General features: G+C 45.2%; 1 protein-coding gene across 3 annotated transcripts; it reads left to right on the top strand.

The window, feature by feature from the left end:
- Window positions 1-17,309, top strand: LOC124152714 (C-type mannose receptor 2-like). 3 transcript variants are annotated; one of them, XM_048393094.1, is made up of 10 exons: window positions 1-112; window positions 1,852-1,903; window positions 4,587-4,678; window positions 6,025-6,096; window positions 9,343-9,481; window positions 10,444-10,520; window positions 12,199-12,270; window positions 13,900-14,053; window positions 15,678-15,848; window positions 17,031-17,309. In XM_048393094.1, the coding sequence occupies exons 1-10, from the start codon at window positions 89-91 to the stop codon at window positions 17,273-17,275; spliced, it is 1,098 nt and encodes a 365-aa protein (XP_048249051.1). In that variant the 5' UTR covers window positions 1-88; the 3' UTR covers window positions 17,276-17,309. The 3 variants fall into 3 exon arrangements, with proteins under 3 accessions (XP_048249051.1, XP_048249052.1, XP_046381705.2); XM_048393095.1 differs by lacking the exons at window positions 1-112; window positions 1,852-1,903; window positions 4,587-4,678; window positions 6,025-6,096 and adding an exon at window positions 8,986-9,007; XM_046525749.2 differs by lacking the exons at window positions 1-112; window positions 1,852-1,903; window positions 4,587-4,678; window positions 6,025-6,096 and adding an exon at window positions 9,036-9,063.
- Window positions 17,310-18,493: the final 1,184 nt, after the last annotated feature.

Raw genomic sequence — 18,493 nt, forward strand, 5'->3', positions numbered from 1 at the left:
TGGTCACGCATGCTGGGACGTGACACGTTTGCTGTCGTTTTGGCCTAGACATGATCGTGTTGTTGCTAATTCTGTGACGGGTACCATCATGTACACAACACTCACAGTACTGGTAAGTTAGAACATTTAATGACCGTGTTAAGCTCATGATGGCATGTGAATTGGAAATTATAAATACTAACGCGGAACATGACAGAAATGTTTTGATTTCTAATGGCACAACGTCGTGACATTTCCAGCTGAATGTCGTAAAACAATATTTGTTCATTACAATTAAATATCTTTGTAGATACAGTATTTGTTTAAGGCGCCAGGTCATGTACTGGGCAGTAGACATGAAAACACGAAATGTAGTTCGATCGTGACATATTCTATAATACTGCGTTTTGATTTGTCCGACAGTGGACAACGTACGACCATGATTACTCTCATTCCGTAGAACCGCAAAAGAAAATATTTAAACAAAAGCACTTATTTTCACAAAATCGTGAGCAATTTCACCTACGGAAGATACTTAATAAACGTTGCGAAATCGCTTTGTGGGATTTGAAGCCATTTGGTTGCTACATTGTAGACAGACATTCTTATAAACAACGAGTAAAAGAGTATTGCTGACTTCAGGATTTTTTATTGTCTTACATTGTATCATGGTGAAAGTGATGGTTGGAGTATATGAGTGCAAACATACGCCGATTAGAACCGATACCAGTTGATCTCTGCATGTGACCATCTAACCGAATGAGGACTGCCTCCGTGGTCTAGTGGTAGAGCATCCGCCCGGGGAGCGAAAGGTCCGGGGTTCGATCCCCTGCCGCGTAGTACCAAAAGACGTTAAAAGTTGGTACTTGTTGTTACCCAGTATACTATGTCTGAGTGGGGTATTCATGTTAAACTGCGGCATGGTATCTCAGTGAGCCAGCTCTATAAAATCGGCATCAGTCCGGACTAGTACAAGCAGCCACACACACACACACACACACACGTACATACACGTCGCTATATAAGTGCAATAATCTTGGAAGCGACGTTAAACCCAATTTCACCTCACCTCAAACTTGTATATTTTGAAGTTGCTTAGAAAGCAAATATTGTCAGATCAATATATACCAAGGTGATATGTTCTGACGTCTGACAACGGGACCACGTGTAGAACATGCAAAAATAACATTTGTATTTAGAAAAAAAAGACAAAAACGGTTCAACTCAGATATTAGATTGGGACAAAATTAAAGTTAATATGTTTGTGTATCAGTTTGTGTTAAAAGACATGGGTTGTATACTCCCCTGGGAGCTGGAAAGGAAAATCGAGCGCTCACTGATCCATTGACAGGTCAAAGGAATCTGGCGTATTATAAATGCACTTATTATTATTATTATCATTATTATCATAATTAAAAGATTGTAGCACGTTCCAAATCATCATGTGTCCCTCATCGTCGGTTACTGTTTTGCAGATTATTTAATCGTTTTCAATTTAACCCGCACATTTTGTAGTTTCTTAGAAACGAAATATTTATAGAACAATATAGTACAAGCAGACACACACACACACACACACACACACACACACACACACACACACACACACACACACACGCGTCGCTTTATGTGCAATCATCTTGGGTTGCGACGTTAAACCCCATTTTACCTCACCTATACCCCAATGAAAATATATGATGCAATGGATGCACAATCACTCATCAGTTCCGCTGTCACCGAATAATTTTTTTCACACTTTGTCATGGACGAATGGAGGTAAGCTCATTTACGAGGTTTCGAATGTAGATTTGACACCTTCAGACGAAATGGTCAATGTTTGTGTTTTGGGTTTAAGTGTGGCGTTTGTTGTAGGTGGCGCTTATTGTGCAGGCAGTCGTCGATGTGCGGTGTGACGTCACAGCTAGTAAGTACATACAGTCCAACACGTTCAGGATAACGCATGGTATATAATAGTCACGAGGATATATAGAGTTATCACGTGAATATTGTTTGGGATCCTTGCCTAACTGAATACTTTGTTTATTTCGAACACGATATATTTACCATCCCAACATTCACGGGCGAGATAACCTCTTGATCATATAATGTCATTCTTAATTTCTGTCGTCGATAAACCTTTTCTCAGCACTTACAAACGGTATCTAAACATTGCAAATATTCCTGCAATGTTTTAATGCGTATAACTTCTGAAGGTCAGTGATTTGTCAGTCGGACAGTGACAACAGGTGATATAGTTTCAAATGAAACCTGTTTTTAGACAGTGGCGTAACTTGATATAGGCAAAATAACAATTACCTACACATATCAGACTGTCCAGTTGTTTTCACGGCATTCCATCAGTCCGTCCGCTAGAGTTATTGCCCTTTATCAAAGGGAAGCTACTCTAGTCTATGCGACGTCACGTTTGTTTGCAAACTGTCTGGCCTGTCCTAACGTCAAGAAATGTAGACAGATATCCACAGAGCGACAAAATTAAACAACGTAACAATTCAGGCATATTCTGTTATAATTGGGGCAAAGTCTCCCATTACAGATAAGGAAACTAATTCCACGAGCGGTCTCACTAAAGTTGTTTCACAATTTATATCTCTCTCTATATCCTATATATTAAAATGCTCAGTTTCACCCCTGCTAGACTCTGGTTTTCGGTATCTTAGACTACTAGATTTATAATGATAACATTTATCACAATAATTTGTCCAGATAAACAAGGGTGGCGCTATGTTTGTTTGTAAATAAGGAACTGCCTGCCTGACCTTTTATATTTGCATCCGCATATGACCCCAACGGATACCAATTTCTGGTGTATAATGTATGCCGTTGGACGAAAATGACGTTCGTCGACGTATGAACAACATATTGTAAATTTCATACGTTTTCACGAGAGAGTATTCTTGCCATGGCGTAAACACTGACGGACTACTTCCACATTCCTGGAGAATACATACAGAAGCGTTGTTTCCTATCATTTAGACTCTTTAATATTGAAGTCAGTGTATTAGCATACATTGGAAAAAGAAAGAGAGTTTGACTTTATGCCAGTTCGCGAATATCCTCCCTACGACCCATGACAGTGAATAAACCGAAGAAATGTACACTCAAACTATCAACTCGATCCCCGTCTTGACTGGCAACCTACAGCAATCTATGAATTTATCTCACCTGTCATGCTATTTATCAGTGATGACTGACACTTGTAACCGCCACAGGTTAATTTATAACTTCTGAAATCCCTCCCGTCACGATTTACAGTGTCCGACATTCTGACGTCCCGTACTTGTAAACGTATTACGACGCGCTGTCAAAGTCATCGACTGTCTGAGGTAGTTCTTAACAGTCAATTTGAACATACATACGCTCATGTCAGCTCTCCTTTTGAGGAACTGTTTGAATCGACTAGTTGTTGTACGTCTGTCAGTGTAAACATGAAGTTCCATGTGCTAAATCCAATTGTGTATACATCCTTCGAGGAATAAAAGAGTGATGAAACATTATCTACCGAACTCCGGTGTATAACGGTATACGCTGTCTAGAGTGTCATGTGCATTCCCTCATATCAACACCCCAGTTCTTAACAGTCAATTTGAACATACATACGCTCATGTCAGCGCTCCTTTTGAGGAACTGTTTGAATCGACTAGTTGTTGTACGTCTGTCAGAAGTTCCATGTGCTAAATACAATTGTGTATACAGACTCGATGTATAAAAGCATGATAAAAAATGTCCACACTAGCTCCGGTGTAAAATGGTATACGCTGTCTAGAGTGTCATGAATATACATTTATCTCCCCAAGCTCCGGTGTATAATGGTATACGCTGTCTGTAGTGTCATGAATATACATTTATCTCCCCCAGCTCCGGCGTATAATGGTATACGCTGCCTGTAGTGTCATGAATATACATATATCTCCCCCAGCTCCGGTGTATAATGGTATACGCTGTCTAGAGTGTCATGAATATACATTTATCTCCCCCAGCTCCGGTGTATAATGGTATACGCTGACTGTAGTGTCATGAATATACATATATCTCCCCCAGCTCCGGTGTATAATGGTATACGCTGACTGTAGTGTCATGAATATACATTTATCTCCCCCAACTCCTGTTTATAATGGTATACGCTGCCTGTAGTGTCATGAATATACATATATCTCCCCCAGCTCCGGTGTAAAATGGTATACGCTGACTGTAGTGTCATGAATATACATTTATCTCCTCCATCTCCGGCGTATAATGGTATACGCTGTCTAGAGTGTCATGAATATACATTTATCTCCCCCAGCTCCGGCGTATAATGGTATACGCTGACTGTAGTGTCATGAATATATATTTATCTCCCCAAGCTCCGGTGTATAATGTTATACGCTGACTGTAGTGTCATGAATATACATTTATCTCCCCCAGCTCCGGTGTATAATGGTATACGCTGACTGTAGTGTCATGAATATACATTTATCTCCCCCAGCTCCGGCATATAATGGTATACGCTGTGTAGAGTGTCATGAATATACATTTATCTCCCCAGCTCCGGAGTATAATGGTATACGCTGACTGTAGTGTCATGAATATACATTTATCTCCCCCAGCTCCGTTGTATAATGGTATACGCTGTCTAGAGTGTCATGAAGTGGCCAAGCCCTCGGACTGCACCATGTGGGTTTCATGTGGAGAGGAGGAAGTATGTTTATTAAAAATACATATCACTAAAATATGAATGTGCCATGTAACTCCTGTCTGGAGCGTCATTGCGGGTTAAAGGCAATGTGTACCTGTATTCTACCTGTGGTCTATCTGTGTCCTTCCTTTGGTCGGCATGTATTTTACCTGTAATCTAACTGTGTTCAAGCTGTGATTTGTTATCTACCTGTTTTCTACATGTATGCTACATTCCGTTTACCTGTATATGCCACCTGTTTTCAAACTCTGATGTTCCTGTGATCGTCCTGCGATCACCTGTTATCTGCCTTGGTCTAACTGTGGTCTACCCGCAAAATGCATACATGTGTTCTACTTGTATTCAGCTTGATTGTACTATACCGATAATTTGCATGTATCCTTCTTTTGTCCTACCTGTGGACTGTATGTTGTGCAGCTGTGATCTACCTGTGGTTCACCGTGTTCGACATGTGATCCACCTGTTATCTATGTGTTTTCTACTAGTTGTCTTCGTTTGGTCTATTTGTGTTCTACCCACGTCCCACCTGTGATCTACCTATGTTCTATTCTACCTGTGGTATATCTATTATTTTCATACCTGCATTCTAAATGTGTTCTACCTGTCTTCTACTTGTGTCCTACTTGTGTTCTGTAAGTGTTCTATGTGTTATTTACCTTGTTCTACTTGCGTTCTTTACGTTTTCTGTGTGTGCTACCTGTGTTCTATATGTACTCTACTTGCGTTCTTTACGTGTTCTGTGTGGGCCACTTGTGTTACATGTGTACTCTACTTGTGTTCTTTACGTGTTCTACGCGTGATGTACCTTGTTCTACTTGTGTTCTTTACGTGTTCTGTATGTGGCACCTGTGTTCTATGCAAACTCTACTTGTGTTCTTTACGTGGTCTACGCGTGATTTACCTTGTTCTACTTGTGTTCTTTACGTGTTCTGTGTGTGCCACCTGTGTTCTATATGTAATCTACTTGTGTTCTTTACGTGTTCTGTGTGTGCCACTTGTGTTCTATATGTACTCTACTTGTGTTCTTTACGTGTTCTACGCGTGATTTACCTTGTTCTACTTGTGTTCTTTACGTGTTCTGTGTGTGGCACCTGTGTTCTACATGTACTCTACTTGTGTTCTTTACGTGTTCTACGCGTGATTTACCTTGTTCTACTTGTGTTCTTTACGTGTTCTGTGTGTGCCACCTGTGTTCTATATGTGCTCTACTTGTGTTCTTTACGTGTTCTGTGTGTGGCACCTGTGTTCTACATGTACTCTACTTGTGTTCTTTACGTGGTCTACGCGTGATTTACCTTGTTCTACTTGTGTTCTGTACGTGTTCTACCTGCTTTCTATCTCTGTTTCAGGAGTGCTATACCAGGGAGTATTACAACAGAAACATGATACGAGGCTACCACATGGGCTGTGAGCTCAAGTCTGTAAGTGTCACAACTCACTGTATCAGACCTACCACATGGGCTGTGAGCTCAGGTCTGTAAGTGTCACAACTCACTGTATCAGATCTATCACATGGGCTGTGAGCTCAAGTCTGTAAGTGTCACAACTCACTGTATCAGATCTACCACATGGGCTGTGAGCTGAGGTATGTAAGTGTCACAACTCACTGTATCAGACCTTCCACATGGGTTGTGAGCTCAAGTCTGTAAGTGTCACAACTCACTGTATCAGACCTACCACATGGGCTGTGAGCTCAAGTCTGTAAGTGTCACAACTCACTGTATCAGACCTACCACATGGGCTGTGAGCTCAAGTCTGTAAGTGTCACAACTCACTGTATCAGATCTATCACATGGGCTGTGAGCTCAAGTCTGTAAGTGTCACAACTCACTGTATCAGACCTACCACATGGGTTGTGAGCTCAAGTCTGTAAGTGTCACAATTCACTGTATCAGATCTATCACATGGGCTGTGAGCTCAAGTCTGTAAGTGTCACAACTCACTGTATCAGATCTATCACACGGGCTGTGAGCTCAAATCTGTAAGTGTCACAACTCACTGTATCAGATCTACCACATGGGCTGTGAGCTCAAGTCTGTAAGCGTCACAACTCACTGTATCAGATCTATCACATGGGCTGTGAGCTCAAGTCTGTAAGTGTCACAACTCACTGTATCAGACCTACCACATGGGCTGTGAGCTCAAGTCTGTAAGTGTCACAACTCACTGTATCAGATCTACCACATGGGCTGTGAGCTCAAGTCTGTAAGCGTCACAACTCACTGTATCAGATCTATCACATGGGTTGTGAGCTCAAGTCTGTAAGTGTCACAACGCACTGTATCAGACCTACCACATAGGCTGTGAGCTCAAGTCTGTAAGTGTCACAACTCACTGTATCAGATCTATCACATGGGCTGTGAGCTCAAGTCTGTAAGTGTCACAACTCACTGTATCAGATCTATCACATGGAATGTAACTCAAGTCTGTAAGTGTCACAACTCACTGTATCAGATCTATCACATGGGCTGTGAGCTCAAGTCTGTAAGTGTCACAACTCACTGTATCAGACCTACCACATGGGCTGTGAGCTCAAGTCTGTAAGTGTCACAACTCACTGTATCAGACCTACCACATGGGCTGTGAGCTCAAGTCTGTAAGTGTCACAACTCACTGTATCAGACCTACCACATGGGCTGTGAGCTCAAGTCTGTAAGTGTCACAACTCACTGTATCAGACCTACCACATGGGCTGTGAGCTCAAGTCTGTAAGTGTCACAACTCACTGTATCAGATCTATCACATGGGCTGTGAGCTCAAATCTGTAAGTGTCACAACTCACTGTATCAGATCTACCACATGGGTTGTGAGCTCAAGTCTGTAAGCGTCACAACTCACTGTATCAGATCTATCACATGGGCTGTGAGCTCAAGTCTGTAAGTGTCACAACTCACTGTATCAGACCTACCACATGGGCTGTGAGCTCAAGTCTGTAAGTGTCACAACTCACTGTATCAGATCTACCACATGGGCTGTGAGCTCAAGTCTGTAAGCGTCACAACTCACTGTATCAGATCTATCACATGGGTTGTGAGCTCAAATCTGTAAGTGTCACAACGCACTGTATCAGACCTACCACATAGGCTGTGAGCTCAAGTCTGTAAGTGTCACAACTCACTGTATCAGATCTATCACATGGGCTGTGAGCTCAAGTCTGTAAGTGTCACAACTCACTGTATCAGATCTATCACATGGGCTGTGAGCTCAAGTCTGTAAATGTCACAACTCACTGTATCAGACCTACCACATGGGCTGTGAGCTCAAGTCTGTAAGTGTCACAACTCACTGTATCAGACCTACCACATGGGCTGTGAGCTCAAGTCTGTAAGTGTCACAACTTACTGTATCAGACCTACGACATGGGCTGTGAGCTCAAGTCTGTAAGTGTCACAACTCACTGTATCAGACCTACCACATGGGCTGTGAGCTCAAGTCTGTAAGTGTCACAACTCACTGTATCAGATCTACCACATGGGCTGTGAGCTCAAGTCTGTAAGTGTCACAACTCACTGTATCAGATCTATCACATGGGTTGTGAGCTCAAGTCTGTAAGTGTCACAACGCACTGTATCAGACCTACCACATAGGCTGTGAGCTCAAGTCTGTAAGTGTCACAACTCACTGTATCAGATCTATCACATGGGCTGTGAGCTCAAGTATGTAAGTGTCACAACTCACTGTATCAGATCTATCACATGGAATGTGAGCTCAAGTCTGTAAGTGTCACAACTCACTGTATCAGATCTATCACATGGGCTGTGAGCTCAAGTCTGTAAGTGTCACAACTCACTGTATCAGACCTACCACATGGGCTGTGAGCTCAAGTCTGTAAGTGTCACAACTCACTGTATCAGACCTACCACATGGGCTGTGAGCTCAAGTCTGTAAGTGTCACAACTCACTGTATCAGACCTACGACATGGGCTGTGAGCTCAAGTCTGTAAGTGTCACAACTCACTGTATCAGACCTACCACATGGGCTGTGAGCTCAAGTCTGTAAGTGTCACAACTCACTGTATCAGATCTATCACATGGGCTGTGAGCTCAAATCTGTAAGTGTCACAACTCACTGTATCAGATCTACCACATGGGCTGTGAGCTCAAGTCTGTAAGCGTCACAACTCACTGTATCAGATCTATCACATGGGCTGTGAGCTCAAGTCTGTAAGTGTCACAACTCACTGTATCAGACCTACCACATGGGCTGTGAGCTCAAGTCTGTAAGTGTCACAACTTACTGTATCAGACCTACGACATGGGCTGTGAGCTCAAGTCTGTAAGTGTCACAACTCACTGTATCAGACCTACCACATGGGCTGTGAGCTCAAGTCTGTAAGTGTCACAACTCACTGTATCAGATCTATCACATGGGCTGTGAGCTCAAGTCTGTAAGTGTCACAACTCACTGTATCAGATCTATCACATGGGCTGTGAGCTCAGGTCTGTAAGTGTCACAACTCACTCTTTCAGTTCTATTACACGGGCTGTGAACTTGTGTCTGTAAGTGTCACAACTCAGTCTGTCAGAACTTTCACATGGGCTGTGAGCTCCAATGCTGTTCTTGCATCAACATCTCTTTCAAGTTAAATGGTCGTCATATAACGGTTGTTATGTCTATGATATTTCCCAGATTCAGATATAAGCCATGTTTCCGATTTCGCCCCCAGAGATGTGACATGTACCGGCGCATGTCTGTCCTTTTAGGGAAGAGGGACACGCCCACCTGCTTCGAGTGTTGCGACAGTGACGACTGCAACAGTGCCCTCTGCGGTGTTGGGACAGGGCAGTCACCGACACAGAACAAAAGTAAGTAGACACCATAAAACCACCCACACAGAGCAACAGTAAGTAGACACGATAGCGCCACCGACACAGAACAACAGTAAGTAGACACGATAGCGCTATCCACACAGAACAACAGTAAGAAGACACGATAGCGCTATCCACACAGAACAGCAGTAAGAAGACGCGATAGCGCTATGCACACAGAACAACAGTAAGTAGACACGATAGCGCCACCCACACAGAACAGCAGTAAGTAGACACGATAGCGCCACCAACACAGAACAGCAGTAAGTAGACATGATAGCGCCACCCACACAGAACAACAGTAAGTAGACACGATAGCGCTATCCACACAGAACAACAGTAAGTAGACACGATAGCGCCACCGACACAGAACAACAGTGAGTAGACACGATAGCGCTATCCACACAGAACAACAGTAAGAAGACACGATAGCGCCACCAACACAGAACAGCAGTAAGTAGACATGATAGCGCCACCCACACAGAACAACAATAAGTAGACACGATAGCGCTATCCACACAGAACAACAGTAAGTAGACACGATAGCGCCACCGACACAGAACAACAGTGAGTAGACACGATAGCGCTATCCACACAGAACAGCAGTAAGAAGACGCGATAGCGCTATCCACACAGAACAACAGTAAGTAGACGCGATAGCGCCACCAACACAGAACAGCAGTAAGTGGACGCGATAGCGCCACCAACACAGAACAACAGGAAGTAGACATGATAGCGCACCCCCACACAGAACAGCAGTAAGTAGACACGATAGCGCCACCAACACAGAACAACAGTAAGTAGACATGACAGCGCCACCTACCCAGAACAGCAGTAAGTAGACGCGATAGCGCCACACACACATTTCTTGTTTTTCTCACATTCTTAAGCAGAAATGCTTGTTTTCAAGAATTTTCGGGGACAAGCAGCCTCCAATAAGCTGTTTTCTGTATTTGCAGATCACCGCTGCCTTGACTGTCACTCGGTGGCCGATCCCCGGATGTGCGACCGTTGGTCCGTGTGTGGAGTGGATGAGGTGAGTTGGACGGACAGACAGACACACGCACGTACGAGCGAGAGAAAAACGTCTGAAGGATAGACAGACAGACACACGCACGGACGGACGAGAGAAATACGTCTGAGGGATGGACAGACAGACCCACGCACGTACGGACGAGAGAAATACGTCTGAAGGATGGACAGACAGACCCACGCACGTACGGACGAGAGAAATACGTCTGAAGGATGGACAGACAGGTGTTGAATGGTTGAAAGGATGAAACACTTTTAACTGGGAACTGTGACACATGTGACAGAGAGACAAGTTACATATTTGAATGAAGTGATCAGGTTACAGGTGTGATGATGTACAGGTGTGATTATCTTATAGGTGTGATACACAGAGCTTGGCGAGCTCAATGCATAGTGTTTATTTCCATCACAGGATATTTACCATCCCCAAACACACAAGCGTGATAACCTCTTTATCATGTAATGTCATTCTTCAATTCTGTGCTCGAAAATCTCTTCCCATCACTAAGAAACATTACCTAAGAATTGCAGGTTTTCCTGGGATGTGCGCATTAATATATATTACATCATAATGTCAGTGATGTGTCAGTCGGACAGTGACAGTAGCCAATATAGTTCCAACTGTGTCTTATACACGTGACTTCATATTTGCATAGCAACAACTGCCTACACAGGTTGTATCAACTTGCCTTGCGCGCCAATCCCTCGGTCTGTCCGCTGTCTGCTATTTATTAAAGGGAAGCTACTCCAACCCTAGTATTTGAGACGTCACGGCCACAGTCACGTTGTTGACAGTCGGCCTGTCTTGTTACAGTCAGATGTACACACAGCGACAAAACGAAACAGTAACAATTCGGACATATATCGGCCACATCCAACTGTCCAAGCAGCAAAGGTCTACAAGTACAGATATCGAAACTGACCCCGCATGGTTGGTGTTCTCGCAAGAGAAAATTCGCAATATATATCTCGTTGCCAAAACTTGTGAAATGCCTTAGCTACGTCACAGTTAGACACTGTTTTTAAGTATGCTAGACTATTTTTTGGATAATAATAGCAGTTACCCCAGTAGTTTCTCCAGATTCCCGATGGTTAAGTCTGACACGATCGCCGAATGACAAGGGCTACGCAGTGTTTGTTTATAAACACTGAAAGTTGTCCCTACTTGACCTTCGATATTTGCATCTCTATCCGCATATGAGACCCAACGGATGTCGTTTTTATCCGTTGGCTTTATCCTGCTGAGAAACCTACCCGTTATAGAATAAATGTGGGTGAGTATGGTTTTACGCCGCATTTAGCAATATTCCAGCAATATCACGGCGGGGGACACCAGAAATAGGCTTCACACATTGTACCCATTTCGGGAATCGAACCCGGGTCTTCGGCGTGACGAGCGAACGCTTTAACCACTAGGCTACCCGACCGCCCATACCCGTTATAGGATAAATGTGGGTATCCTTGTTCCAGGGGGACAGTCGGGTAGCCTAGTGGTTAAAGCGTTCGCTCATCACGCCGAAGACCTGGGTTCGATTCCCATCATGTGTACAATGTGTGAAGACCATTTCTGTTGTCCCCCGCCGTAATATATTGCTGGAATATTGCTAAAGGCGGCGTAAAACCATTCTTTCTTTCACTCACTCACTCACTCACTCACTCACTCACTCACTCACTTGTTCCAGGTTTGCTATACCCAGGCGTCCCTTGATTCCACAGGACAACTGCGGTTCAGGCTCGGCTGTGAGTTTCAGCAGGTCAGCATCTTTCTACATTCTACCAACTTACCAACCTCATCCCTGCGACATCCCATCCTCCCATATCTCTGTCCCGACTGTAATTCGTTAAGACCATTCAAGCCCACAGACCACAACTACACCCGACTCCAGCACACACACCACTGCCACACCCACCCCAGCACACAGACCACAACCACACCCGACTCCAGCACACAAGCCACTGCCAAACCCACCCCAGCACACAGACCACAACTACACCCGACTCCAGCCGCACACCACTGCCACACTAACCCCAGCACACACACCACTGCCACACTAACCCCAGTACACAGACCACAACTACACCCGACTCCAGCACACAGACCACTGCCACACTAACCCCAGCACACACACCACAACCACACCCGACTCCAACACACAGACCACTATCACACCTCACACCAGCACACAGACCACTGCCACACCCGACTCCAGCACACACACCACTGCCACACTAACCGCAGCACACAGACCACAACTACACCCGACTCCAGCACACACACCACTGCCACACCCACCCCAGCACACAGACCACAACTACACCCGACTCCAGCACACACACCACTGCCACACTAACCCCAGCACACACACCACAACCGCACCCGACTCCAACACACAGACCACTATCACACCTCACACCAGCACACAGACCACTGCCACATTCAAATCCAGCACAGACCACTGCCACACCCGACCCAAGCACACAGACCACTGCCACACAAAATCCCAAAACACAGACCACTGCCACACCCACCCCAACACACAGACCACTGCCACACCCAGCCCCAGCACACAGACCACTGCCACACCAACCCCAAGCAAACAGACCACTGCCACACCCACCCCAGCAAACAGACCACTGCCACACCCACCCCAGCAGACAGACCAATGCCACACCCAGCCCAAGCAAACAGACCACTGCCACACCCAGCCCCAGCACACAGACCACTGCCACACCCACCCACCCCAAGCAAACAGACCACTGCAACAACCACCCCAGCAGACAGACCACTGCCACACCCACCCCAGCAGACAGACCACTGCCACACCCAGCCCAAGCAAACAGACCACTGCCACACCCAGCCCCAGCACACAGACCACTGCCACACCAAGCCCAAGCAAACAGACCACTGCCACACCCACCCCAGCACACAGACCACTGCCACACCCGACTCCAGCACACAGACCACTGCAACACCCGACTCCAGCACACAGACCACTGCCGCACCCACCCCAGCACACAGACCACTGCGACACAAAATCCCAACACACAGACCACTGTCACACCAAGCCCCAGCACACAGACCACTGCCACACCCGACTCCAGCACACAGACCACTGCCACACCCACCCAAACACACAGACCACTGCCGCATCCGACTCCAGCACACAGACCACTGCCACACCCAGCCCCAGCACAAAGACCACTGCCACACCCAGCCCCAGCACAAAGACCACTGCCACACCAACCCCCACACACAAATCACTTCCACACCCGACTCCAGCACCAACAAGAGTTATGTCCATTGCCTTCTGCCAATGAGTGTGTGACCCCCAACAACCAAGAGTCCGACCACCGGGCTGACACCCTGTTCAATCTTCCTTCAGGCGTGTCTGGTCCCCAGCAACCAGACCGGGTCCGACCCCATGACGTGTATGGAGTGCTGTGAGTCGAACGACTGCAACAGTCAGCTGTGTCGCGCCGCCGTCAATCAAATCGCTTCCACCTCACCTGTCCCGCCAACCGATATTGCTGCAATGGGTGTGTATGACATCTTCCATTGTCCTGCTGAGATAATACCCTGGATCAATTCGCTACCATTGCTTTGTTTTTAGTCCGATTCGAAATAGACTAGACTAAAAAGAACGGTCCACTCAATTTACACTCATGAGCTGAGTGCGGCGTTAAACAACAAACAAACAAACAACAACAAACACTCATGAGCGAAAGAACGTCAGTGATACGTGAGATAGAGATTATGACGTGTCCTGAACGAAACATTCATGAGCAACTCGTGCTATTCCGGGACAAGCCGAATAGCGACTCGTGTCCTCTCATGGCCATTTTTTGCGACTGGGTTCTGTCTTAGCGCAAACGGGCATACCTAAAACAATTGTCAACTCGTTGCGTAATGGTTCACATATATTTCCCCCATTCGTCACCACTCGCCCCTTTCCGTAACCTGCAAGAAGACTCGTCCCCCTATCGATAAATGTTATGTGCGAAAATTCGACAAACCAATCAGAATGCGCGTATGATTTCAAATTCTTCGTCAAAGAATCCCGCAGAAATTTTTGATTTTACATATGTGTTGCATCTAAAAATATACCAAAGACACAGATAAATGTGTTCAATCATACTGTATAATTCCGCGAGTCCCGATGTGCTTTAAATTGCATCTGAAATATATAAAGTATATTGGTAAAATGTGTGAACGATTACGCAAAGAGGTGACAATTGTTTTAGGTAAGCCCGTTTGCGCTAAGCCGGAACTCGGTCGCAAAAATGGCCACGAGAGGGGCACGAGTCGCTATTCGGCTTGGCCCGGAATAACACGAGTTGGTCACAAATGATATTTCCCCAAATATTATATATATTTCAGATGCAATTTAAAGCACACCGGGACTCGCGGAATTATAAAGTATGTTTGAACACATTTAACTGTGTCTTGGGTATATATTTAGATGCAAGACATATGTAAAATCAAAATTATTTCTGCGGGATTCTTTGAAGAGGAACTTGAAGTCATACGCGCATTCTGATTGGTTTGTCGTGTTTTCGCACCTAACATTCTTCGATAGAGGGACGAGTCTTCTTGCAGGTTACGGAAAGGGGCGAGTGGTGACGAATGTGAACGAAAATATAACTCCGAGTCCAGGGTATTTATCCTAATTGAACGGCGATTTTACACTCTGGATAATCGAGTGTAGCCAGACATTACCTTGTCATAACATCACTGGTACTATAGCACTCGGGAAGTACATCCAACACTGTCTGGTCATAGCAATGTAGTATTGTTACTTTGTTAGCGCTTCAACAAACAACGAGGGGCGGTCGGGTAGCTTAGTGGTTAAAGCGTTCGCTCGTCACGCCGAAGACCCGGGTTCGATTCCTGACATGGGTACAATGTGTGAAGCCCATTTCTGGTGACCCCCCGCCGTGATATTGCTGGAATATTGCTAAAAGCGACGTAAAACCATACTCACTCACTCACTCAACAATCAACGAATTCCCCGCAGTCTTATATTTAAAGCGACGGCAAGCCCACCAATATTAAAATCAATTAACTTACCACCGTGTCGTAGACCTACTATTATCTAACACGGGCGTCTCAGCGATGTGTTCATGTATTAATGACGTCATTAGAATGTTCTGTCATTGAAAGGATGTCCCCAGAACTTCTCCAAGGGAGGTAACTCGTGCTACTACTTCTCCAACGAAACCAAGGCCTGGGCAACTGCTTTGACAGCGTGCAGAGGATTAGGGGCGGATCTTGTTTCCATAGAAACGCAGTCAGAAAGTGACGCTATAACTCAAATTCTCATTTCAACTTTACGTGAGTATATACATGATGCGGGTCGCCGTGCTCGGGTCTTTATCAAAGATGGACTCTCCTTTAAGTTTGTTGTAATTCGGGTAACTGTACATATAATACATGTCGCATCTCATCTACAAACATATACGTCAGATCTGATCAAGGGGCACTGTTAAACACAACATACGTCAGATCTGATCAAGGGGCACTGTTAAACACAACATACGTCAGATCTGATCAAGGGGCACTGTTAAACACAACATATGTCTGATCTGATCAAGGGGCACTGTTAAACACAACATACGTCAGATCTGATCAAGGGGCACTGTTAAACACAACACATATCAGATCTGACCAAGGGGTACTGTTAAACACAACATACGTCAGATCTGATCAAGGGGTACTGTTAAACACAACATACGTCAGATCTGATCAAGGGGTACTGTTAAACACAACATACGTCAGATCTGATCAAGGGGCAGTGTTAAACACAACATACGTCAGATCTGACCAAGGGGCACTGTTAAACACAACACATGTCTGCTCTGATCAAGGGGCACTGTTAAACACAACACATGTCTGATCTGATCAAGGGACACTGTTAAACACAACATACGTCAGATCTCATCAAGGACCACAGTTCAACCAACACATGTCAGATCTGATCAAGGGGCACTGTTAAACACAACACATGTCAGATCTGATCAAGGGGCACTGTTAAACAGAACACATGTCTGATCTGATCAAGGGGCACTGTTAAACACAACACATGTCTGATCTGATCAAGGGGCACTGTTAAACACAACACATGTCTGATCTGATCAAGGGGCACTGTTAAACACAACACATGTCTGATCTGATCTATCAACACTGTTAAACACAACACATGTCAGATCTGATCTATCAACACTGTTAACCAAAACACATGTCTAGTCTGATCTATCAACACTGTTAAACACAACACATGTCTAGTCTGATCTATCAACACTGTTAAACACAACACATGTCTAGTCTGATCTATCAACACTGTTAAACACAACACATGTCTGATCTGACCAAGGACCACAGTTCAACGCAACACATGTCTGATCTGATCTATCAACACTGTTAAACACAACACATGTCAGATCTGATCTATCAACACTGTTAAACACAACACATGTCAGATCTCATCTACATACACTGATACATATCTGTTCCCAGAGACGCAGGTGACAGGCTACTGGATCGGTGGGTACTATGTAACCGCGACCTCCTCCTGGACATGGCCCGACTACCAGCCCATCACGTTCACAAACTGGGGGCCCAGTCAGCCCCGGTACAAGTCGTACACCTACACGATCACCATGCTGAATCCCCAGAAGAACTCGGGTTTCACTGTCTGGGGCTGGGCGTCCGTTGCCGCTACGACGGCATACAACTACATCTGCGAGACGAAGGCTCAGTAGGCTGATATTTCAATAAAACATGGCTGTGAAGTTGTGCTGGTGTTTGAAATTTTTAATTGTGACGTAAATGGTTTAAATATATCACAGATATACATTGCAGTGATGTCATCAGGCGAATTGGGAGAGGTTGGTTGGTTGGTTGGTTTATTGTTTAACGCCGCACTCAGCAATATTCCAGCTATATGACGGCGGTCTGTAAATAATCTAGTCTGGACCAGACAATCCAGTGATTGATATCATGAGCATCGATCCACGCAATTGGGATCGATGACATGCATCAACCAAGTCAGCGAGCAAGACCACCCGATCCCGCTAGTCGCCTTTTACGACAAGCAAAGTTACCTTTACGGTAGGCATGGGTTGCTGAAGACCTATTCTACCCCGGAATCTTCACGGCTCGAATTGGGAGAGGGGGATGAGGGGGTTGGGGGGGGGGGGGGGGAATCTTGCCGAGCCTTGCCGTGTTGTTTGAAGGTCAGGATCACAGTACTGTACATGTACGTAGGTGGATCGTTGTATATCATGCACAGCGGTCTCTGACACGCTGACACATACTGTACAACCAGTACCACAGTTTGTACTGGAAAGACGGCATCTCACATAATACAGGAGAGACGGCATCTCACATAATACTGGAGAGACGGCATCTCACATAATACTTGAGAGACGCATCTCACATAATACGTGAGAGACGCATCTCACATAATACAGGAGAGGCGGTATCTCGCATTTACTCTACAGGGGTCGGTGTATTAAATAAGCGGCCGTATCTCACATATCACAGGAGCGGCCGTATCTCACATTATACAGGAGCTGTCGTATCTCACATATACAGGAGTGAATGAAAATCACATTATACAGGGGTGGCCGTATTTCACATTATACAGGAGCGGCCGTATCTCACATTATACAGGAGCGGCCGTATCTCACTTTATACAGGAGCGGCCGTATCTAACATTATACAAGAGCGGCCGTATCTCACATTGTACAAGAGCGGCCGTATCTCACACTATACATGTACAAGAGCGGCCGTATCTCACATTATACAAGAGCGGCCGTATCTCACATTATACAAGAGCGGCCGTATCTCACATTATACAAGAGCGGCCGTATCTCACATTATACAAGAGCGGCCGTATCTCACATTATACAAGAGCGGCCGTATCTCACATTGTAAAACAGCGACCGTATCTCACATTACACAGGAGCGACCATATC

This window comes from Haliotis rufescens, unplaced genomic scaffold (genome assembly GCF_023055435.1).
Source record: "Haliotis rufescens isolate VD_foot unplaced genomic scaffold, xgHalRufe1.0.p SCAF_114, whole genome shotgun sequence".
Lineage (NCBI taxonomy): Eukaryota > Metazoa > Mollusca > Gastropoda > Lepetellida > Haliotidae > Haliotis > Haliotis rufescens.